The sequence below is a fragment of the Mobula hypostoma genome (assembly GCF_963921235.1).
Source record: "Mobula hypostoma chromosome 13 unlocalized genomic scaffold, sMobHyp1.1 SUPER_13_unloc_1, whole genome shotgun sequence".
Taxonomy (NCBI): domain Eukaryota; kingdom Metazoa; phylum Chordata; class Chondrichthyes; order Myliobatiformes; family Myliobatidae; genus Mobula; species Mobula hypostoma.
Window position 1 is genome coordinate 584,051 of NW_026948145.1, and position 25,366 is coordinate 609,416.

The 25,366-nt window shown below is 48.2% G+C and overlaps 2 protein-coding genes across 3 annotated transcripts; one reads left to right on the top strand and one right to left on the bottom strand.

Moving 5' to 3' along the window:
- Nucleotides 1-5,398: 5,398 nt before the first annotated feature.
- On the bottom strand, nucleotides 5,399-8,745 carry pfdn2 (prefoldin subunit 2). Its single transcript, XM_063039133.1, has 3 exons — nucleotides 8,526-8,745; nucleotides 7,582-7,705; nucleotides 5,399-5,772 (listed from the first exon to the last, which is right to left on the bottom strand). The coding sequence occupies exons 1-3, from the start codon at nucleotides 8,720-8,722 to the stop codon at nucleotides 5,605-5,607; spliced, it is 489 nt and encodes a 162-aa protein (XP_062895203.1). The 5' UTR covers nucleotides 8,723-8,745; the 3' UTR covers nucleotides 5,399-5,604.
- A 7-nt stretch (nucleotides 8,746-8,752) lies between these two features.
- nit1 (nitrilase 1) lies at nucleotides 8,753-18,082 on the top strand. 2 transcript variants are annotated; one of them, XM_063039131.1, is made up of 6 exons: nucleotides 8,753-8,874; nucleotides 11,531-11,773; nucleotides 12,313-12,416; nucleotides 12,647-12,780; nucleotides 13,276-13,401; nucleotides 17,706-18,082. In XM_063039131.1, the coding sequence occupies exons 2-6, from the start codon at nucleotides 11,541-11,543 to the stop codon at nucleotides 17,976-17,978; spliced, it is 870 nt and encodes a 289-aa protein (XP_062895201.1). In that variant the 5' UTR covers nucleotides 8,753-8,874; nucleotides 11,531-11,540; the 3' UTR covers nucleotides 17,979-18,082. The 2 variants fall into 2 exon arrangements, with proteins under 2 accessions (XP_062895201.1, XP_062895200.1); XM_063039130.1 differs by lacking the exon at nucleotides 8,753-8,874 and adding an exon at nucleotides 8,955-9,054.
- The last annotated feature ends 7,284 nt before the right edge of the window (nucleotides 18,083-25,366 follow it).

The window sequence follows — 25,366 nt, forward strand, 5'->3', positions numbered from 1 at the left end:
GTTAATCTTTGTGGATGAAGTGAAGTAATTGCAAGGATGAAAAAAAATTATGGGAATCGTATATCGGCCTTCAAATAGCAGCCAACATGTGACGTTGAGACTGCAAAGGGAGCTGGAAAGGGCATGTAACAAGGGTAATGTCACAATTGTAATGCAGGACTTCAAAATGCAAGGGGATTGGGAAAATCAGGTTGGTGTCAGATAGCAAAAGCCATTTTTAAATGCCTACAAGATGGCTTTTTAGAGCAGCTTGTGCTTGAGCCTACTCAGGAAAAGGCTATTGTAGATTGGGTGTTGTGCAATAACCCTAAAAGCTTAAAGTAAAGGAACCCTTAGGAGGCAGAGATCATAAGATGATTGAATTTATACTGCAATTTCAGAGGGAGAAGCATAAGTCACATGTATCAGTATCACAATGGAATAAAGGGAATTCAGAGGCACGAGAGAAGAACTTGTCCAGGTGGATTGGAGGAGGGTACTGGCGAGGATGACTGCAGAGTAGAGATGGCTGAAGTTTCTGAAAATGGTCTAAAAGGTGCAGAATAAATACGTCCCACAGAGGAAGAAGGTCTCAAAGTGGCAGGGGTAGGCAACCATGGCTGACAAGGGAGGTTAAGGACTGCATAAAAGCCAATGAAAGGGCATACAAGGTAGCAAAAGTGAATGGGAAGTTGTATGATTGGGAAGCTTTATATTCCAACAAAAGGTAACTAAAAAAGGTACAATGGAAAAGATGAAACATGAGAACAAACTAGCCAATAATATAAAGCAGGATACCAAAAGCTTTTTCAGTTATATATAAAGGGAGGTAAGAGTTGATACTGGACCTCTGGAAAAATATGCTAGTGAGGTAGTAATGGGGACCAAGAAATGGCAGATGAACTTAAAGGGCACTTTGCATCAGTCTTCACTGTGGAAGACACTGGCAGTGTGCCAGAGTGTCAGGGACTAGGAGTGCCATTGCCATTACAAAGGAAAAAGTGCTAGGCAAACTCAAAGGCTTAAGGTGGATAAGTCACCTGGACCAGATAGACTTCATCCCAGAGTCCTGAGAGAGATAACAGATGCATTGGTCATGATCTTTCAAGAATCACTTGATTCTGGCATGGACTGAAAGGACTGGAAGATTGCAAATGTCACTCCGCTCTTTAAGAAGGGAGGAAGGCAAAAGAAAGATAATTATAGGCCAGTTAGCCTAACCTCAGTGGTTGGGCAAGTGTTGGAGTCTATTATTAAGGATGAAGTTTTGGGGTATTTGGAGACTAATGACAAAATAAGTCAAAGTCAGCATGGTTTCTGTAAAGGGAAATCTTGTCTGACAAATCTGTTCGAGTTCTTTAAGGAAGTAACTAGCAGGGTAGACAAAGGAGAAGCAGTGGGTGTCATTGATTTGGATTTTCAGAAGGCATTTGTAAGGTGCCACACAAGACTTGTTAACAAGGTAAAATCCCATGGCCTTACAGGAAAGATACTGCCATGGGTAGAGGAATGGCTGACAGGCAGGAGGCAGCGAGTGGGAATAAAGGGGGCCTTTTCTGGTTGGCTGCCAGTGACTGTGTTCCTCAGGTATTGGGACTGCAACTTTTCACATTGTTTGCCAATGATTTAGATAGTGGACTTGATGGCTTTGTGGCAAAATTTGCAAATGATACGGAGCTAGGTGGAGGGGTAGGTAGTGCTTAACGAAGCACTAAAAATGTGCAATAAAGTGGCAGATGTAATAGTGTTGGGAAATGTATGAAAATGCATTTTGGTAAAAAGGAATAGTGTGAACTATTATCTAAATGGGGAACAAATTCAAACATCAGCAGTGCAGAGGGAGTCGTGCAAGACTTCCAAGTTTACAGGTTGAGCCTGTGGTAAAAAAAGACAAATGTATGTTGGCATTCATTTCAAGGGAAACAGAATATAAAAGCAAGGCGATAACACTGAAGCTTTAAGACACTAGCCTGGCCACACTTGGGAGTATTATAAACAGTTTTGGGCCCCTTATATCAGAAACGAAGTTTTATTGTTGGGAGTGTCCAGAGTAGGTTCATGAAGATGATTCCAGGAATGAAGGGGTTAACATGAGGAGGCTTTGGCAGTTTTGGGCCTGTACTCACTGGAATTTAGAATGCATGTGGATCTCATTAAAACCTACGGAATGCTAAATTGAATAGATATCCTCTCCACATCCACTATGTTTCCTCTGGCAGGGGTATCCAGAAGGCAGAGCATCAAAAATTGAGGGGCAACCCTTTAGAACAGAGGAAACGATTTTTTTCCCCAGCCAGAAAGTGGTGAATCTGTGGAATGCTTTGCCACAGATTGCAGTGGAGGCCAAGTCCATGGGTATATTGAAAGCATTGGTCAGGGCAAAGGATATTGGGAGAAGGCAGATGTATGGGGTTGATGGAATGGTGGAGCAGACTCCACGGCTGAACGACCCAATTCTGCTCCTGCCTTATATACTTCTTGTAATTGATAGTTTTAAAATGTATTGCGGCCACAAAACTGATTTCATGACATGTTGCCAGCAGTATTAAACTTGATTGCAATTCTGATTCAATAATTGCATGTTTTTAACTGAAAGCACATCTGTTTCCTCTGCTGATTGTTTGGAGTCTGTAACACACCCCTCGTAAGGTGACCATAGACCATAGGTGGTGTAGTGGCATCAGCGCTGGATTTTCAGCAGATGGTCCTGGGTTCGAATCCGGCCAGCTCCCAGCTCAGGCAGCAGCAGTATCTGTGTGGAAGAAAGGCCTGGCAATCTACTTCCGTATAGACTCACAACAAGTTGACAAAGCACTCAATGACAAGGTGACCATGTTTAATTTGTTTCAAGATATCCTGAACACAGAAGCAATGCAGGTGCACGGGGCTGACCTGACTAGCAACTCAATGCCCCCTCCTTTTAGAGTAGGGGTTCCCAGGCATTGCTTTTAAATGTCATGGACGAATACCGTTAAGCAACGGTAAGCAGTTAAGCAATACCGTTAAGCAATCCGTGGATTGAGGGTCGGGAATCACAGAGCAATACTGCACAGGAGCAGATCCTTCAGTCCATGTCAAACTAGTCCCATCTGCCCCCACCGGGACCAGAATCCTCCATGCCCCTGCCATCCACGTACTCACCCACACTTCTCTCAACTGTTGAAATTGAACCTGCGTCCTCCACTTGTTCCATTCTCACAGCACCGAGTCAAGTTCTTCCTCAGGATTCTCTTAAATATCTCACCTTTCATGCTTAACCCATGACTTCTAGTTTCACCTAAACAGTGGAAAAAGACTGCTATCTAATTTTATATCTCTATCTAATCTCCCCTCATTCTCCTATGGTCCAGGGAATAAAGTCCCAACTTACTCAATCTTTCCCTACATCTCAGGTCAAGTCCCAATAGCATCCTTGTAGATTTTCTCTGCACTTTCAGATCCTATTGATATCTTTCTTGTAGATTGGTAACCAGAACTGCACATAATTCTCCAAATTCAGCCTCACCAGCATCTTGTACAACTACTGTAAGGAGTTTATATCTCCCCGTGACCATGTGGGTTTACTCACAAAGACGTACCAGTTGGTAGGTTAATTGGTCACTGTAAATAGTCCCATGATTAGGCTAGGATGAAACTGGGTGACTGCTGGGCGGCGCAGCTCAAAGGGCTGGAACCTGTTCTGTGCTGTACGTCAATAACATATTGATTTATGAAGGCCAATGTGCCAAAAGCTCTACAACCATCCACCTGTAACACTTTCAAGGAATTATGGATCTGTACACCTAGATTCCTGTTCTGCTATACTCCTCAGTACCCATTTACTATGCAAGTTTTAACGTGGTTTATCAACCCCAAGTGCAACACCTCACATTTGTCTGCATTAAATTCCAAGTCATTTTTCTAGCTGGTCCAGATCATGCTGCAAGCTTTGATAATCTTCCTTGCATTTCACTACGCCAATTCTGGTCACCTGCTAATTTACTGACCCAGTTTACCACATTATTGATACAGATGACAAACGATGGATCCAATACCAATCCCTGCAGCACACCACGAGTCAGAGGCAACCATCGACCACTCTTCGCTGGCTTCTCATGCAAGGTCAACGTGGAAATCTAATTTACTACCTCCACTGCAATTTCAAGAGACCGCAACTTCTCGTTTTGTCTGAACCTGCCATGTGGGACCTTGTCTTTCACATTGCTTCTACCCCAGTCAAAACTTCTACACCCTGGAATAATACCACTCTTTCAGCTATGTCACAAAGCAAGTCCCACATCATAATTAAAGTTCTGGGTTCACTTGCACCCCTCGACTCCTTGCAAAGGGACAGGTAGCTAAATAGATGTAATTTAGCTAACTGCTTCCACCTTATTTTAATCTTTCCCCAGCACTGGTAACTGTCCCAGTAAAAACACTGATCTCATTGTGGCTAAGCTGCAACCTATCCCATTTGTACTGAACTCACTTTCTCCCGAAACGGTTCCCGCGATCTGGAGACCCAAAACCTATCCTCCTGCAGCCACAGATTCACCCGACCTGCCCGATGAGCTCCTGGCACCAGAAGCAATGCAGAGATGACTCTCCCTCTTCTGTTCTGTAAAAGTTTACCGGCAGTTCCATAAACACACAACAGGATCTCAACATCCTCCAATTCCTCTTTCTTCTCCATTACTCTGCCATCAGTGGCTGGGACACCTGAACTCACAAATCCATCTGAACACCATTGCCACGTCTCTCCCTCACCCATCACAAATCCACCTACTCCTTCTACAGAAGTAACCAAGGTAAAGAACTCAAAACATGTTTCCCCGTGTCTCTTGGATCTCTCAGTCAGGGCCTCTCCAACAGACACTGACCACCAGATGCGGGCTAATGCCCAGGGTGACGGAAGCCCAATCTCGCCACCTTTCATTCTATTTAACCCACCAATAAACCCTGTTGCAACACCCCCCCCCCCACATCGTACACCGGGGTCACCCATGCTCCCTCTGCAATTCAGTCCTTGCTCCTGTCAGTTGGGCATGGCCCTCAAGCTGAGAGGCTGGGATCTGGAAGCCTCTGAGTACACATGGACCCCTCCATTCCAGAGCTACCAGAGCTACGTACTCAGCCAGGGTGGGGAAAGACTTGGCTGCTGCTCCCCCATCACACAAGTGATGAACTGGCAAGTGTCCAACTTACTGACTGCAACATTTTATCCCAGACCCTACCCAGAGCAGCGGTGAGTGTGATCTCCACTGTCAGTCCGTCCGTCAGCGCAGCAGCCAGGGTCCACTGGCCCATTCAGCCCTGCTAGACAGGGACAAGAGATACCTCAACCCCTCCCCAGCCTGTCACAAAGTAGCTCCAGGCCAGTTGTGGTGAGGTAATGAGCGTGGGGGGTGGTGGGAGGAGGGAGAAATCTCAGAAGCCCCTGTTTACAACCATACAGTTTAATAATCACATTAGCAGTCACAAACGTTACACAAAGATCTAATTCAGGACCCAGGACCAAAATAACTGGCTCCCGGGGATAACCCACTACACGAACCGTGTCCAAGGGTGACAGCACAATGCCTTCCCAGTCGGGCAGCAGCTGGGGCTGAGACAAAACAGGGATTGAGCAGCCCAGCTGGGACCGGGCTAGGAAACCAAGACTCCGGTGCCCCCAGTCCTGCTGCTGGAGTCACTGTCACGAGCTGACTTCTCCTCCTCGTTCATCAGCCGGATGTTGTACTTCTCCCGGTACTCTGTCAGCTCTCGGCCCTTGCTCTGGATCTGGGCGTTCAGCGATTCGATCAGCTTCACCAGCTGCAGGAGGGGAGAGTAGCGTTAACACAGTCCACAACACAATGACATCCCAAACTCCCAGTGATCCAGGACACCTATCTAGCAGGGGAACCACATCCAAGTGAGCACAGAGGGAGATGGTGACTGAGACCACTTGGGTTTCCTGCTCTGGTTCAAGGCCACTGCTCAGAGCACTGGGTTAACATTTTACATGGGTGGAGAACTGCAGAGACACACCTGAAACAGGCCCTTCAGCCCAGAGTCTATGCTATCAATCACCCACTTACACGGATCTTTTACCAATGCAATTCCTCTCAAATTCCCCCAGATTTGACACCTCACCCGTACGCTAGGGGACAATATACAGCAGCCACTGACAGAAACCTTTGCGATGTGGGAGGAAATCCTGAGCATCTCGGCAGAAGCCACAGGGGGAACGTGCAAATTCCACCAGAGATCAGCACGGAAGCCAGGACTCTGGAATTGGGGGCAACAGGACTAGCTGCTGCACCGTGCCGTCAAGATGCACAATTCACTTTAAGACCACTGTGGTGCCACTGGGCACAGGGCAATCAGCGGCTTAGCCAAAGGGCCCTGCAGCCAGCTTGACTGATGTCACAAGGTGGAGTTGCTGGCACTGTGGCATACAAGCTGGGCAGGCAGCAGCTGAAAAGCTCCCACACATGCATAGCCTTTATTGCCCCACAACTGGAACAAAGATAGACAAGAACAAGTTCACAAAACAAGAAGTTTTTCGTTGTACTGCATTTCATCATTATTTGTTTGATATGTGCCGTGTCGTATGGCGCCACTGATCATTGTCGTTCCATGACCATGATCGTTCTTGGCAAATTTTCCCCACAAAAGTGGTTTGCCGTTGCCTTCTTCTGGGCAGTGTCTTTACAAGGCGGGTGACCCCAGCCATTGTCGATACTCTTCAGAGATTATCTGCCTGGCGTCACTGGTCACATAACCAGGACTTGTGATGTACACCACCCGCTCGCAAGGCTTCATGTGACCAAGGGTGACCTGCAGCCTAGCAGAGGGAAGGAGTGCCGTTGGCAGAGGTGCATTTCTACTCCGCCACCCATTTCATTATACCCTTCAAATTAAATAGAATTATGCAAGTTTTCAATTTTCATTCAAAATATTGGTAGTATGAATATTACAAAAAAAAATTTAAAATTTCGTGCAGTTTTCAGGTCGTGTAAAAATTTCCTGGTCAGAGCAAGGGTTGGCCCACGCAACTGTTTACAAGAAAAATTAGAGAACGTTGTTTGCTGAGAACAAGTAAATAGAGGGGTGACAATGCAGAGCCAGTTTCCCCTCCAACTCACCTGTAAACCTGCTAACAGAACCGGTCAGTGCACACAGCAAGAGCCCATGGGAGGAAGCGAGGGGGAATGGGGAATGGGTGCTTGTATGACTGGAGCTGTTACCCATCTGATCCACAGGGTCAGTGCTCCATCCCTCACTGCGTTGTAGACAGGGATGGTTTAGAGGTCTGCATGAAGTGGTTTGCTGTGGGACATGAATGAACTGGGTGGAGGAGGAGTACAGGCAGTTCAGCGCAGAGGGATGCGAGGTGATGTGAAAAGGTGCAGTCACAGATCCCTAAAGGATCAGGACAGTGACATAGTGGGTTACAAAGGTAGATTGCTCATCTGAGACAAGGCATTACATTCACTTAATTTAGCAATACAGTGTGGAGTTGCCCCTTTGAGCCTCGGCAACCCCACAACCCCAATTAACCATAACTTAATCCTGGGAAATTTACAATGGCCAATTAACCCTACCCGGTACATCTTTGGACCTGCCCAACTACCTCACCTGCTGCCGGTTGTTCTCCAGGGCTGGGAGAACCTCCCTCACCGTCCGTTCCACCAGCACACCCCCCACCATACGGTAACACTTGCGGCTGGGATCCACCTCTGCCAGGGTTTCAATGACGAGTCTGGGTGGGGAAGAGAGGAGGAGGGAGTGAGAGATTGCTCGCCACCACCATTTTAATGAGCTACTCAACCCCTCCCCCAATCTCTGTTTTAAAAGAAGCTTCTTCCCTTTGTGGTCAGATTTCTAAACTTTATACAAACACACTGTTCTACTCTTGCACTACTTTATGTGATACATTAATTTTTGATGTCTTGCACCACACAATAATTTTCCCACTGTACGTAAGAGATAACCACTCTGATTCTAATGCCCACTCTCCCCATTCCCCTCAAATAAAACCCCTCCCTCTACACATACTTGACACCCCATATCCTCCCCCAGTACACACAAACCCCCGATCATTCTGCCATCTCCACTCCCACCAATCCTAAAGTCAATCACTCAGCAAACAGACCCTTTGGCCCATCCGGTCCATACTCACCAAGATGGCTACCCAAGAAAAACACATTTGCCTGTATCATATCCCCCTATCTGTATACTTGACCAAATAACTTTAATGCTGTAACTACCACTTCGTCTGCCAGTTCATTCCACATTCCCACTAGCCCGTGTGGAAATCCCACTTCCAATCTTTCCCCTCTCGCCTTAAACCGTTTGGCCTCCCCTAGCCAGCCAAAGTTATTGGGAGCATCCATTTTATCTGTCCCCATCGTGGTCTCATGGGTCTCCTACCCTTCCAACAAAGAGCCCCAGTCTCTTCTCCTAAGCCAGGCTCATCTGTTGTGTATCATCTCCAGCTCAGTGACTTTGCAGGATGGCCAGATCTGTACAAGATAGCACGAATGTGGCTCAGCCACCCTCTGCTCCCCGCCCACACGCACCCGTGCTCCACCACTTCCTGCTCCAGCTCCGCTCCCTTCCCGACCAGGTTGCGCTGCTCCTGTCGCAGACGATTGAAGCCGGCCAGCACCTGCTCGGGAGTAGGCCCGGAGCCGGAACCTGTGCCCGGAGCTCGGGGCCGACCTCCCGACGCGGGCCCAGCGGTACGAGCACCACCAAAACCGGCTCCGCTCTCCATCCCGCGGAGGCGGCGACTGGCAGCGCCGAACGTGCGCCGCCTTTTATAGACGTCCGCCCACCGCAGGTAGCCCCTGCAAGCGCCTGTTGGGGCTTTCCCACCTGACCGTTCGAGGATGGGGGAAAAAACACAGCTGCCGCTGCTTCATAGTGGTAAATAATCTCATTCTGACTGGCCGCCTCCCGTTTCCTTCGGCCCTCATAAATAAAAGTAAAGGTGATAGGATTTTAGCCAGCTAAACCCGCCAGGACCCCACCCGTCGCCCCGGAATCGGGCAGCCATCTTCCCGTCTCGCTAATGCTCCTTCTGCGGTTTGCAAGAAGAATCGGCGGGTAATTCCAGTAACGCTGTCGCATTCCAGAGAATATTTTCTGTGTGGATGCTGTCGAAGCTCTGGGTTTGATTGTGGCAAAGTGATTTTTTTAAAAAAGTTAGGCATTGGTTCTGTGGAAAAGACCCTGACTCAGCCGAGTGCGGTTGTGATGACGTCACCATAGTTGGAGCGGAACGGGCGAGATTTTAATACAGCCGCTGCCAATCAGCGAGGAGGGCGGGCTCAGGCTGACAATCAGCCAATTAGAAGGCGAGGATGGGAAATCATTCCCTGCCTACCCCTCATCTCTGTACCACCCATGGCTGCTAGTCCTTCCTCGGACTCCTACCAACTTGCCCATCGCACTGATTCAGCCCCATGGTCCGTAACCACCTGCTCCTGGACCCTGACCCCAGCATCTTGGGACTTTGACCCATCACTCAAACTTTCAACACCCCTACCCTGGTTCTCTCCCGATCCCACTCCCTTATTAGCCCTACCCTGATCCACTGCCTCCCCACTTGACTTCTCCCATCACCACACTCCCTTCCCCTGTTACATCCTGTCCTGTGTGTCCCTCGCTTGGTCCCTCTACGATCTCAGTGCCCAGGGACAGACCCATCTGTGTGGGAAGGGTCTTTTGCTTGGGGTAGGGAGGGACCCACTATACAGTGCCTCTAAAAAGTATTCAATCCCCTTTGAAATTTTCATGTTTTATGGTTTTACAACATTGAATCACAGTAAATTTAGTTTGGATTTAAACGCAAACAACAGGAATTCTGCAGATGCTGGAAATTCAAGCAACACACATCAAAGTTGCTGGTGAACTCAGCAGGCCAGGCAGCACCTTCAAGGGTCTCAGCCTGAAACGTCGACTGCACCTCTTCCTACAGATGCTGCCTGGCCTGCTGAATTTAGTTTGGCTTTTTTTTGAGACTGAACAACAGAAGAGGACGCTTTCAAGTAAAAGTGAAAACAGATCTCTACAATGTGATCTAAATCAATTACAAATATAAAACACAAAATAATTTATTGCATAAGTATTCACCCCATTCAAGTCAGTGTTTAGTAGATGCACTAATGGCAGCATTGAGTCTGTGTGGATAGGTCTCGATCACCTTTGCACATCTGGACACTGCAATTTTTCCTCATTCTTCTTTACAAAACTGCTCAAACTCTGTCAGATTGCATTGGGATCATGAGTGAACAGCCCTTTTCAAGTCCAGCCACAAATTGCTTGGGGTCATTGTCTTGCTGGAAAACAAATCTTCTCCCAAGTCACAGTTCTCTTGCAGATTGCATCATGTTTTCCTTTAGGATTTCCCTGTATTTTGATGCATTCATTTTACCCTGTACCTTCACAAGCCTTGTAGGGCCTACTGCAGAGAAACATCCCCACAGCATGATACAGCCACCACTATGCTTCACGGCAGAGATGGGGTATTTTTGAAGATGTGCGATGTTTGGCTTATGACAAACATAGCATTTAGCCCGATGGTCAAAAAGCTCAAATTTGGTTTCATCAGATCATTGAACCATCTTCCAGCTGACTTCAGAGTCTCCCAAATGCCTTCTGGTAAGCTCTAGCTGAGATTTCATGTAGGTTTTTTTCAACAGTGGCTTTTTCTTTGCCACTCTTCCATAAAACTGACTACTGAAGCACTTGGGCAACAGTTATTGTATGCACAGTCTCTCCCATCTCAGCCTCTGAACCTTGTAACTCCTCCAGAGTTGTCATGGGTCTCTGTGGCCTCCCTCACTCGTTCCCTTGCACAGTCACTCAGTTTTTGAGGATGGTCTCCTTGAGGCAAATTTACTGCTGTGTCATATTCTTTCCATTTCTTAATGATTGACTTAACCAAGGGATACTCAGTGACTTGGAAATGTTCTTGTATCCTTCTCCTGACTTGTACTTTTCAATAACCTTTTGGTGGAGTTGCTTGGAGTGTTCTTTTGTCTTCATGGTGTAGGTTTTGCCAGGATACTGACTCTCCAGTAATTGGACCTTCCAGATACAGGTGTGTTTTCACTATTCACTTGAAACACCTTGACTCCAAAAACAGATCTCCATTTAATTAATTACGTACATGACTTATAAAACCAAGTGGCTGCACCAGTGATCTTCTGGTGTGTCATATTAAAGGAGGTGAATACTTAAGCAATCAATTATTTTGTGTTTTATATTTCTAATCAGTTTAGATCACTTTGTACAGATCTGTTTTCACCTGGACACAAGAGTCTTTTTCTGTTGATCAGTATCAAAAAAAGTCAAATTCAATCCACTGTGATTCAAAATTGTAAAACAATAAAACATGAAAACTTCCTGGGGTGGGATGATTACTTTTTATAGGCACTGTGTTTGAGTTTGCTGGAGTCTATTTATAAGGGATGTACATTATTTGAAAGTATGGTGGTATTTGTGTGAGGGCTGTGGGAGAGAGGGAGGGAGGGTGAGGCTGTTTACTGACAAACTCTCCTTTCCTCTCCTGGGGCAGGACCTTGGCCATGTCCAGCTCCCGGAGGGCCCTGATTGGAGTGGGCCAGATGACCGCCTCCGCAGACAAGGAGCACAATTTCCAGCAGTGCCAGGAGCTGGTGAGGGTGGGGGCAGCCCGTGGGGTCCGCATGCTCTTCCTGCCTGAGGCCTTCGATTACATCGCACCCAGCACTGAGGAAACCCTCCACCTCGCCGAGGGTCTTGAGGGGGAGCTGGTAGAGAGATACCGGCAGCTGGCCAGGTAGGCCTCCTTGACCCTCTGTATTTGCCACTTATCTCCGTTCCCCCAATCCCCCTCCATCTCCCTCATTCCCCTTGTCCCCTCAGTACTCCTCATTCCCCTTGTCCCCTCAGTACTCCTCATTCCCCATGTTCCCCTCCATCCCCCTCATTCCCTCCTTCATTCCCTTCATTCTCACTGTCCCTCTCCATCTCCACTGTCCTCCTCCAACCCCTAATTCCCTCCACCCCCTCATTCCTTCCTTGCCCTCGTCCTCACTGTCCCTCACCATCTTCACTGTTCTCTCCAATCCCTCATTCCCTCCATCCCTCTTCCCCTAACACAGTCTCCCCTCGTTCTCCTCTGTCTCATTCGTCCCTCCATCTCTCTCGTTCCTCTCCGACCCGATCGTCGCCTTTGTCAGCCTCGTCCCCCTCTGTCCCTCTTCATCCCTCAGTTCCCATTAACAACCTTCCCCATCCCTCTGCATTGTCTCTCCCTCGATTCCCCACACCTCTTGCCTCCTTCGCCCTCTCTCAAAGGCCTGTACCTGTCTGCAGGGAGTCGAGGCTCTGGCTGTCCCTGGGTGGGTTCCACGAACGAGGACCACGCTGGGATCAGGACCGGCGAATCTACAATACCCACCTGCTACTTGACGACTCGGGTAAGAGGGATTGGCAGATGGAATAGCCGTGTGGGCTGGTGGGGGGCAGGAGGTCCCGAATCAGGGAAGGACGGGGAGAAACAGCCCTGTGTCTGGGACAGATTTGATTGTGAGGACAAATCCAGATTGATGTTTTCTGTCTGCTGTCACTGGGGGTGGTGTGACCATAGGAAGGTGGAATTAAAACCAGGAGGCAGAGCTACAAAGCATATTAATCCTGTTGTATTTAGGACAAACTGTGGGGCTCTACCGAAAGACCCACCTCTTCGATGTGGATCTCCCGGGTCAGGTCTCACTCAAGGAGAGCAGCTTCACCATTCCGGGACCACAAATTGAGCTGCCGGTTACAACTCCAGTTGGCAAGGTAAATGTGATGGGACTGTGTCTGACCCGTGTCCTGGGAGTGTGTGATGGGACAGTGTAGAGTGAGTTTCACTCTGTGTCTGACCCTGGGAGTGTGTGATGGGACAGTGTAGAGTGAGCTTCACTCTGTGTCTGACCCGTGCCCTGGGAGTGTGTGATGGGACAGTGTAGAGTGAGCTTCACTCTGTGTCTGACCCTGGGAGTGTGTGATGGGACAGTGCGGAGGGAGTTACACTCTGTGTCTGACCCGTGCCCTGGGAGTGTGTATTGGGATAGTGTAGAGTGGGTGTGTGAAGGGACAATGTAGAGGGAGATTCACTCTGTGTCTGACCCCTGTCCTGGGAGTGCGTATTGGGATAGTGTAGAGGGGGTGTGTGAAGGGACAATGTAGAGGGAGATTCACTCTGTGTCTGACCCGTTCCCTGGGGGTGTGTGATGGATAGGGTAGAGGGAGATTCACTCTGTGTCTGACCTGTGTTGTGCTTTCCTACCACAGATTGGACTTGCTATTTGTTATGATCTTCGATTCCCAGAAATATCTCGTACTCTAGCTGATGCTGGAGCAGAAATTCTTACATTCCCATCTGCTTTTACATTAACGACTGGCATGGCACATTGGGAGGTGAGGCTTCATGAGAGTAATTTCACTCTGTCAAATTTCAGGTTTGAAGAAAAGTGCTTAATAGTGATTTGTGTGTGTGTGAAATAAGGTGAAAACTTCAAAGACTTGGCATCTTTTAGATTATATCATCGTTCAGAGGAGGGATCACAGAAACGTAAAGAATACAAGAGCCATGATCAGTGCTGATGATGGCTGGACAGACCAGTGGCTTATTTGCTCACAAATGACCATCAAAATCATGTGGAGGAGTGGAGTGAAAAAGAACGTGAGCCGTCCCGGGTTCAACATTGAGAGCCTAAAAGACACAGTGAAGGTACAATATCTCCAGGTTGCCCTTTCTGAAAGATTCCCAAAGCAGTATCTGGAGGACATTGAAGCACACTGGACTACACTGAGGATTACCATCCTTGATACTTGTGAAAATATCATTAGATACAAGACCTGAAAAAACAAAGTTTTTATGTTTGGCAGAACTGGTATTCTCACTTAATAACTTCTCTTTTGGCTCTTCCCACTTTCTTCAGACCAAGGGTGTAGCTATGGGCACTCGCATGGGCCCCAGCTATGCCTGCCTCTTTGTTGGTTATGTGGAACAGTCTATGCTCCAAACCTATACTGGTGCTGCTCCCCAGCTTTTCGTTCGCTACATTGACGACTATATTGGCGCTGCTTCCTGCACCCATGCTGAGCTTGTCAATTTCATCGACTTTGCTTCTAGCTTCCACCCAGCCCTCAGATTCACTTGGTCCATCTCGGACACTTCTCTCCCCTTTCTCGATCTCTCGGTCTCCATCTCTGGAGACAGACTGTCCACTGACATCTTCTATATGCCCACTGACTCTCATAACTACCTTGAGTATACCTCTTCCCACACTGCCACATGGAAAAATGCTATTCCTTATTCCCAGTTCATCCATCTCCGCTGCATCTGCTCCCAGGATGAGGCTTTCCGTTCCAGGACATCTCAAATGTCCTCTTTCTTTAAGGATCGTGGTTTCCCTTCTGTCGTCATCAATGATGCCCTCACCCGCATCTCCTCCATTTCCTGCACTTTGGCCCTCACCCCATCCTCCCGTCACCACAACAGGGACAGTTTCCCTTGTCCTTACCTACCACCCCACCAGCCTCCGAATCCAGCACATTATCCTCCGCAACTTCCGCCACCTTCAACAGGACCCCACCACTAAACACATCTTTCCCTCTCTACCCCTCTCCGCTTTCCGCAGGGATCGGTCCCTCCGCGACTCCCTGGTCCACACATCCCTCCCCACGGATCTCCCACCCGGCACTTATCCCTATAAGCATAAGTGCTACACCTGTCCCTACACCTCCTCTCTCACCACTATTCGGGCCACAAACAGTCCTTCCAAGTGAGGCAACACTTGTGAGTCTGTTGGGGTGATCGATTGCATCCGGTGCTCCCAACGCAGATTGGGGGACCGCTTCGTCGAGCACCTCTGCTCCGTTCGCCGCAACAGACAGGATCTCCCGGTAGCTGCCCACTCCAACTCTGCTTCACGTTCCCATTTGGATATGTCCATACATGGCCTCCTCTACTGCCACGATGAGGCCAAACTCAGGTTGGAGGAGCAACACCTCATACACCGTCTGGGTAGTCTCCAGCCACTTGGCATAAACATTAAATTCTCCAACTTCCGGTAATTCCCTCCCCCTCCCAGTTTCACTCTGCACCCTCCCCCAGCTGCCTATCACCTCCCTCATGGTTCCCCCTCCTTCTACTACCCATTGTGCTTTCCCTTATTCCTTCTTCACCTTTCCTGCCTATCGCCTCCCTGCTTCCCCTCCCCCACCACTTTATCTTTCCCCTTACTGGTTTTTCACCTGGAACCTACCAGCCTTCTCCTTCCCACCCTCCCCCACCTTCTTTATAGGGCCTCTGCCCCCTCCCTCTACAGTCCTGACGAAGGGTTCCAGCCCAAAACGTTGACTGATGGTTTCCACGGATGCTGCCTGACCTGCTGAGTTCCTCCAGCGTGTTGTGCATGTTTCTTTAACCCCAGCATCTGCAGATCATTTTGGTTTGATGAAAATGACAATGAAATAGAAGGGCTAATCAACAAAAAAGGAAAGCTTTCTGTGCCTGGCAGAAGGACATTAATAACAAGGCTAAAAAAGCAGCCCATTTCAAAGCAAAGGCTTTAGTCTAGTTTAGAGTAAGGGGAATAAAGAATCAGTGGTAGACTGAGAGGGCCCCAGAAACACGGCAGCCTGCTGACTCTGGTGATATCAGGGTTTCTTTATTGCCACCGAGGCCGTGGCCTAAACTTCCTTCACACCAAAGATGGACAAAGGCTGCTAAAGGACAATGATGCCATCAATTCTGATGGCAGGAACACTTTCAGGAGCTACTTAATCCTAACACCACTGTTGATATTGAAGTTCCCACAACGACCCATGAAGGAGGATGTGAGTAAGCCTCCCAGTATCAAAGAGGTGCAGATAGCTTACAAGAAATTGAGGAACAACAAGGCCACCAGGCCTGATGGAATTCCAGCAGAAATTCTCGAGGAAGGTGACATAGAACTTTTAAATCCTATTCATGACCTGCTGGGACCAGGAGAAGATTCTGGCTGAACTCAGGGATGCCCTGATTGTCACACTCTTCAAAGAGGGTGATAAAGCTGACTGCAGAAACCATAGTGGCATCTCTCTCCTCTCTACAACAGGAAAGATACTCACCTGAATTTTATGTGACTGGTTTTCACCTCTGGCAGAAGATCTCCTGCCTGAGTCTCAGTGTGGCCTTCATCCAGCCAGAGGAGTACCTGATGTGATATTTACAGCACATCAATTGCAGGAGCAAGCTCGGGAACAAACTCTCCCATATGGCTTTCATAGACTTTACAGAAGCATTTGACTCTGTATCTTGTCCTTTAGCAGGTACTGTCCAAATTCAGGTGCCCGGAGAAATACCTCAAGGTCCTGCAGCTCTTACACAGTGATATGAGTGCAACAGTCATTAGCAGCAGCAGCCCTGAAACAGCTCCTTTTAAGGTTGAGACCAGGGTTAAACAGGGGTGCATCGTTGCCCCAACTCTGTTTGCCAATTTCATTGCAACCATTCTTCACCTCACAGGCCAAGACCTCCCATAAGCAGTCTAGATTCTCTATAGGACCTTAACAGGTTCAAGACAAAGAGCAAGGTGTCAACTATTTCTATCATGCAGCTCCAATATGCAGACAACAACATAGTAGCTTGCTGTAAAGAGGATCTGCAGTGTACAATGGATGCTTTTGCCAGAGCATACAAGCTCCTGGGACTTGATCTAAACATCAAGAAAACCCAAGTCCTGCACCAAACTGCTCCAAATCAAGCTCCTAAACCTCCAACCATCCAAATTGACAACGTCCCTCTGGAGGACACTTGTCATTGTCCGTATTTGGGCAGCCTTCTTTCTTCAAGAGCCAACATTACATTGAAATAACTCACAGAATAGGCTGTGTGAGTGGAGCTGTTGCCAGCCTGAGAAAGAGGGTTTTTGAAGATCAAGATAGCAAGACCAACTCAAGCTTCTGGTCTATAAAGTTAAAGTCCTCACCTACTTACTATATGGAGTGGAGTCATGGACAACATACAGCAGGCACATAAAATCCCACTTACCATCAAAGTTTCCTCTGAGAGCTGAAGAACGGGCATACTAACTCCAGCATCCTGTTGGAAGCTGACATTAACCCCATAGCCACAATCATCACTCAACACCAACTGCGATGGGTCGGCCACATCATCCGTATCCCTGACTCCTGCCTCCCTAAAGGACTCCTGTTCAGCCAACTCAAGGATGCAAAGCGACTCCTGAAGGCCAGAAAAAGCAGCTCAAGGACAACATCAAGGCCCACCTGAAGAAGTACTACATCAACCTGAATGGGTGGGAGAAATTATCACAGGACAGGAAAAGCTGGAGAAGGACTGTCTATGAGGGGACTGCACAGCTCAAAGAATACCTCCACTGTGCCGCTGAAACTAAGCGGCTTCAACGTAAGGAGAGACTGGGAAAGGTCCAACCAGCTACATCCAGCACCCTCTCAATGCCCTACACCTGCCAACACTGCAAAGGACTTGTAGATCACAGATCGGCCTCTTCAGTTATCTCAAGACCCACAAGTGACCAGATCAACACCAGGAAAGGAATTGTACTCGACTACGAGTAATTGACGTGCGTGTGCGTGTGTCTCGGGTGTGAGGGAATGTTCCTTAGTAGTGTATCCTGTGTGCGTGCTGAGTGTGTGGACTCCCACAGTGTGACCCACTGTTGCCCTGCCACTCATCCTGTTCTCTCTGGCAGACTCTCCTGCGGAGCCGGGCGATCGAGACACAGTGCTATGTGGTTGCGGCTGCACAGACAGGCCGGCACAATGACCGCCGCTTGTCCTTCGGCCACTCCATGGTGGTGGACCCCTGGGGCTGTGTGTTGGCCCAGTGTGGACAGGGCCCCGGTCTCTGCTGTGCTGAGGTCGACCTGGACTACCTGCGTCAGGTGCGCCAACAGATGCCCGTGACCCAACACCGGCGGAACGATCTCTACGGGAGTGTGGGTGAACCTCCATTCCTAAGCTGACTGTTCTCCTCACACTCTCACCATCGTTAATCAGGCACCAGAACTCTCTGTGTTCATCACATCTTATACCCCTGCTGCTGTCAATAAAGGAAATATTACCAGGAGCTGTCCGCTTAAGGGGATGAGGTGGGCTTGAAGGACTGCAGGCGAAGGCGGGAGCAGGATGTGTGAGAGATGGTTGAGGGGGCTGGTGTATGTGAGAAAGATCTTCCAAGAGTTTTTGTAGTCACACGATGAATACCCCTGTGTGTGTCTGTCTCTCTGGATTCTGCCACGCAGTTCTGGATCACCATCAAATTTGTACATAAGACGGAGTTCTGGCCTGTATCCGTAAGGGCACTGACTGCAGGAGCTGGGACGTTACGTTGCAGATGTACAGCACGTAGGTGAGGCCACTTTTGGAAGACTGTGTTCAGTTTTGGTCATCCTGCTGTAGGAAAGATGTGATTAAGCTGGAAAGAGTGCAGAGGATATTACTGATAATGTTGCCAGGACTCGGACTGACTGGACGTGTTGGGAATGTTCTCGCTTGAGCTTAGGAGAAGGATGGGTGATCTTATGGAGGTGTATACAATTCTCAGTGACGTGGATAGGGTCTGTGCACTCATTTTCTCCCCATGGTTTGGGAATGACGAGCCAGAGGGCAGGTTTACAGTGAAAGGGCAGAGATTTAATAAGGACCTTTGGGCAACTTTTCCACACCAAGGCTGGTCAGTATTTGGAGTAAGCTGCCACAGGCAGGCATGTTAACAACATTTGCAAGGTATTTGGATAGGAAAGGTTTCGAGGAATTCTGGCCAAATCTAAGCAAATGGATCTACCTTAGGTAGGCACTTTGGCTATTATAGACCATTTGGGATGAAGGGCCTGTTTCCACACACTATGATTCTACGAGATGGTTGGGCTTCAGTAACGTAGACAGTGAAGAGCTGGACCCTGGAACTTATTCCTGTGGCTGGTCCCAGTCTGGATATGATTATTCCTGAACAGGAGAGATCTGCAGATGCTAAGTCTATCCTGAATCCAAAACAACATACAAAAAATGCTGGAGGAACTCAGCAGGTCAGGCAGCATCTATGGAGAGGAATAAACAGATGGCATTTCATTTCATGCTGAGACCCTTCGTTTCCAGTCCTGAAGAAGAGTCTTGGCCTGAAGTGTCAACTGTTTATTCATTTCGATAGATGCTGCCTGACCTGCTGAGTTCCTCCATCATTTAGTGTATGAAGTTTATTACTGCTGTTTCCTGTCTCTTCGGCAGTCCAAGGTCCACACTGGTCTATTGCCGTCAATACCCTGTGTTGAACTTTTGTTTAATTGTCATTGCCTGCACCTTATCAAAAAAATGCCGAAAGTTCAAACACACCACATCAGCCTTATCTGTCAATGGTTACAACCTGAGCAATCGGCAGAGAGTTGGCCAGCTGTGATTTCCCTTTGATCATTCTGCACTGGCTCTGCCCTGTCCCATTCCAACTTGCCACTTTCTAGCCTTTTCACTGCAACTGATCCCTGCTTTGCTGCTTTCCATCCCTTCCCTCCTTCAAATCCTGGGCTGCATGCCATCTAGTCCTGCAGCTTATTGCTTTCCATTCTCACTCATTTCACCAACAATAAATGTTATCCTATCAATAATTTCCACTGCTCACTCACTCTCAATCCAGTGGACTGCATTGTTTCTGGGAGGTTTTCTGTGTCCCCCTGTGTGAAAGGCAGGCATAAGATATTTGTTGAACCTCTGTAATTCCATTGATACTTCCTCAATTTCTGAGAGTTCTTTGCTTCTTCAATTTTCACTTCAAATCTTACAAAAAACAAAAGTTTATTTGATATAACATAGAACATAGAATAGTACAGCACAGTACCGGCCCTTTGGCCCTGTCATGGTCCGGTCCGTGAAGTCCGTATTCTAGTTCACAGTCCGGTCCATCGACCTTTGCTCCAGGTTTTCCTGTCTACCCTGTTTCTGTTCTTGTTGAGCTGTAAATGAGCCAGCTGATGCTCGTTGGGGCTGGCTGCATAAATACCCAGTGACCAGGGTATGGCTGCTGGATTGGTCTTGTCCTTACTCCTTGTATGCCTTCTGTTTCCTTGCCTGAAGCCTTGCCTTGTTTTGCCGGTAACTCTTGCCTCGCCTGAAGTTCTCGTTTTGCCTTGCATTGCCTGAAGCCTTGCCTGGTCTTGCTGGTATCTCTCGCCTCGTCTCACCTGCAGTCTTGTCCTGGAGCCACCCTGTACCTAGCTCCCTTCCTGCCCCTTGCCTCCGCCCAGGTAAGCCAGGCCATCTTGCTGTTACCCTGCGGTTGGTTCTGTCCCTTCCTGTTCCTTGCCTCCGTCGGGTAAGCCAGGCCGTATTGCCGTTACCTACGGTTGGTTCTGTCCCTTCCTAACCCTTGCCTCTGTCGGGTGGTGATCCGCACCCTGCCCAGGAGGAGTCTCTAGCCTCCTGCCTCCTGCCAAGCCTGGCCTCAAGTCTCCAGCCTCCTGCCTCCTGCCAAGCCAAATCTCTAGCCTCTAGCCTGGAGACTCCAGCCTCCTGCCTAGCCTCAAGCCTGAAGACTCCAGCCCCCTGCCAAGCCTCGCCTCAAGTCTCCTGCCTCCTGCCAAGCCTTGCCTCAAGTCTCTAAGACTCCAGCCTCGTCCTGCCTGCCAGCCAGGCCTCGTCCTTGCCTAGTTGAGGGGTCCGAGCCAGAGGCAAGACCAGGTACTGGGTCCTTGTCCAGTCTCTGGCTCGGAGTCCAAGCCTGGGCTCCTAGCTCTTGTCCAGTCCTGTTCCGGGTTCCTGGTTTTCGTGTCCATGTCCTTGCTCTCACCCTGTATCCTAGTCCCGTCCCTAGCCCTTCAGTATCTGTGTCTTGCACTTGGGTCCGTTCCCAGCCACCTCCTTATGACAGGCCCACAATGTTGTGCCGACCCTCAAACCCTGCCTCCCATATAAGCCCCCACCTTAAATTCCTCCATATACCTATCTAGAAGTCTCTTAAACTTCACTAATGTATCTGCCTCCACCACTGACTCAGGCAGTGCATTCCACGCACCAACCACTCTCTGAGTAAAAAACCTTCCTCTAATATCCCCTTTGAACTTCCCACCCCTTACCTTAAAGCCATGTCCTCTTTTGTTGGCTATTTCCCTACTTCACCAAATAACTTTAAGGGACAGGGCAGGGAAATGGAGAGAGGGGGAGAGAGAAAGAGAAAGAGAGGGGGAGAGAGAGATAAATGAGGTAGAATGACAAATGGATGGAAAGAGCAAGTGAGGCCGAAGCCAGGGAGTGAAGGGAAGGGAGAGTGAGAAGGAGGTGGGAGAGAGAGTTTTAAAAAGACAGAGTGAGAAGAAGAGTGGGAATCCTAAAATCTCAGAAAGTTTACTATACAGGAGTAGCCTTTCAATGTAACAAGTTCATACTGTACAGGAACAGCTCCACCCCCTGCAGCTACACCCTCCCACACTGGGTCTGTACCACTGTGGGTCATGGCACATCACCCACTGTGAGGAGGGCCTCTGTCTCCCCTGTCAGGCAACGTTCCAGACCCCCACTATCTGGGGAAATACCTTCCCTCCTCTCCCCTCTATCCAGGTCCCTGTTCCTGTAAACTTCTGCATCTGGTCTCAGGGCACTTGCTCCTTTCTATTTGCTTTGGCCAGACCATTCACCATTTCACATCCCTCCATGATCTCCTTGCTGCCTCTTGTGTTTAATAGGAAACATCCTCAGCTTCTCCCGTTCCCGTCTCTCCTCACAGTGACAGTGTTCCAGACACACCAATGTCCTTGTAAATCGACCCCTCCTCTCCAGTGGGACTACAGTTCTTCTGGAATGTGGTCAGGCTGGGGTGTAACTGCTGTGGGACACAGCTTTGGTGTCTCATCCCTGATCTTTTCTCTTTCTCAGGAATGAGAGTGACCCTTTCCTTCTAATTCTATGGGCCCTGAGGTGACTGATGAATCAGATTCAGAATCAGAGTTAATATCACCAGCATATGTCGTGAAATTTGTGAACTTTACAGCAGCAGTACAATGAAATACATGATAAATATACAGGAAAAAACACTGAATTACAGTAAGTATGTATATGCCCATTAAATAGTTAAAATGAGTAGTGCAAAAAATACTGAAATAAAAATAGAGAGGTAGTGTTCATGGGTTCAATGTCCATTTAGCAATTGGATGGCAGAGGGGAATAAGCTGTTTCTGAATCACTGAGTGCCTGCTTTCGGGCTTCTGAACCTCCTTTCTGACGATAACATTGAGAAGAGGCATATCCTGGGTGGTGGGGATCCTTAATGATGGGCACCACTCCTTAAAGATGTCTTGGATACTACGGAGGCTGGTACCCTTGATAGAGCTGACTAACTTTACAAGTTTCTGCAACTTACTTTGATTTTATGTAGTAGCCTCACCTCCCATACCAGACAGTGATGCAGCCAGTCAGAATGCTCTCCATGGTACATTTGTAGAAGTTTTTGAGTGTTTTCAAACTGACAAACCAAGTCACCTCAGACTGCTAATGAAATATAGCTGCTGTCTTGCCTTTATAGCTGCATCAATATGTTACGTCCAGATTAGGTCCTCAGTGATATCACACCTAGGAACTTGAAACTGCTCACTCTCTCCATTTCTGATCCCTCTATGAAGATGGTTTGTGTTCCCTCGTCTTACCCTTTCTGAAGTCCACAATCAGCTGTTTGGTCTTTCTGATGTGCAAGGTTTTTGCTGTGACACCACTCAACTAACTGGTATATCCCACTGCTGTATGCCCTTTCATCAGCATCCGAAATTCTGCCAGCAATGGTTATGTCATCAGCAAATGTATAGCTATGCCTAACGACACATTCAGTCATTGATATAGCGAGAGTAGAGCAGAGCAGTGTTGGTCTTCCAGTTAGTAAGTGAGGATTCATTTGTGGAGGGGAGGTACAGAGACTTTTCAATCAGGACTGTAGGAATCATGGTGTTGAACGCTGAGCTATATTCAATACTGTAAACAGCATCCTGACGTAAGTATTTGCATTGTCCAGGTGATCCAAGGCCACGTGAAGAACCATTCAGAATGTGTCTGCTGTAGACCTTTTGTGGCAATAGGCAAATTGAAGTGGGTCTAGGTCCTTCTTGAGACAGGTGTTGATCCTAGACTTGACCAAACTCTCAATGTATTTTGTTGCCAAGGATGTGAGCACTACTGGACAATGGTCGTTAAGGCAGCTCTTCTTGGGCACTGTTATAATTGTTGCCCTTTTGAAGCAAGTGGGACAGGAATGTAGCAGTGAGACATTTAAAATGTCTTTGAGTACCCCCACTAGTTGGTTGGCACAGGCTTCAGAGTCTTACCAGGTACTTCATCAGGCCCTGTCACCTTGCAAGGATTCACCCTCTTGAAAGACTGCTTGACATCGGCCTCTGAGACAGAGACATCAAACATTGCAGGGATCCTCACAGAAGTATGTTTATTCTCCCTTTCAAAATAAGCAGAGTAGGCTTTGAGTTCATCTGGTAGCGAAGCACTGCTGCCACTCATGATGTTGGGCTTCACTTTGTAGGAAGTAATGTCTTGCAAACCCTGCCAGAGTTGACGTGCAGCCAGTGTCTCCTCCAATCTCTCTTGGAATTGTTTCTTTGCTCTTGAAATAGCCCTCCTGATTTTGTTGGACAGACCTCGGTCACCAGACTTAAATGCCACAAGTCAGCAGGCTGTGAACCTCCTGGTTCAGCCACGGCTTTTGGTTTGGGAATGTATAATACAGTACGTTTTTGTAGGCACCTGCTCATCCACACAGGTCTTAATGAAGTCAGTGTGGCATCCAAAGACCCTTCCCAGATGGGACAGGTGGTGGGTGAGGAATTTGTGAGGTAATGGCTCCTCCCACTGCTCACTCTTGTGTGCTATCGATCCACAGTTCCAGAATCCCAGTTCTGTCTCAAACACTCCCTCTATACATGGAACAGTCATGGGCTGGAGATTCCCAGGATTCAGTGGGAATGTTGTGTCCCTTCACAGAGACTTTAAGCACATCTTTGAGTTGTTCCCTCTGTCAGCCTGGTGATCTCTTCCCATGATGGATCTGGGAACAGACTGTGAGGTGTGGGAGTCTGGTATTGAGCTTGGAAATGACGTGGTCTATCCAATGGACAGGGTGTGACTGAGGCCTCCATGCTGCGGATGTTGGGCTGGGAGAGGTCACCGATACTGGTTGACTGATCCTTCCAGTGGATTGGGAGGGTTTGTGGGGACAGTGCTGATGTTGTATCCCTCCAATACCTTGAGGAGCTTGCTGTAGATGGTCCAAATTGCAGTGGGTCCAGGGCCTTGCTGAGACAGGGTTGCCCACTAGATCATGTCTGTCTAAAGAGGTCTTCGCCCTTTTCCATGATCAACTGAAGGTGATGATGACAGTCACCGTCAATGTTCTCCTTCAACAAGAGGTAGCTCCTAAGAAGTAGTCCATTTCCCAGGGTCTCACCTTGGACCTGTTGTATAGTGGTGACAAGTTGCTGAATGTTGTTAGTGAGCCCACTCTGTTGCACTTCACTGAATAAGCTCCTGATCTTGAAGCCCAGCAGTGACTACACGCTGCAACTGGACGAATGACATCAGGGTAACCTTGGTCATGGAGGTATCAGCAGAGGAGGCTTTCTGCTGTCTACCTTGAGAAAGGTTTCAAAAGTACATTTAAGGTCAGAGAAATGTATACAATATACATCCTGAAATTTGTTTTCTTGGCAACCATCCACGAAAACAGAGGAGTGCCCCAAAGAATGAATGTTAAATGTTAGAACCCCAAAGTCCCCCCAGCTCTCCCTCCCACTTGTAGGTAGCAGCAAAGCAATGATCCCCCTCCCCCACCAGCAAAAAAAGTATCACGTCCCCCACCGAGCACTCAAGGGTGCAGCAAAACATCAATAAAAACACAGACTTGCAGTACCCCAAAGACTACTCGTTTACCCGGTAATTCGACATTCCACAGGCTCTCTCTGTCCCTAATAAGGGAAAAAGGGGTGTCTCCGTTACCACCAGCTCCTCCTCCTAAGTGACTCCCTACATTTCAGTGTGGATTTTCTCCCTGCAGAGGCACTATTTTGTTACAAATGTCTGCTTGCTTTGAAAGAGAGGAGAAAACTTTGGCTATGAGGATCCCTGCAGCACCTGGTGATCCTGTGATCTCTGTCTCAGAGACCACTGTCTGGCTGTCTTTCAAGAGGATGTATCCTCACAAGGTGAGGAGCCCTAATGGGTTCTGCTGGTAAGGCTCTGAAAACCTGTACCAGCCAACGGGCAGGAGTATTCAAAGACGTTTTCAATCTCCCACTGCTACAATCAGAAGTTCCCATTTGCTTCAAAAGGACAACAATTATACCAGTGCCCAAGAAGAGCAGTGAGAGCTGCCTTA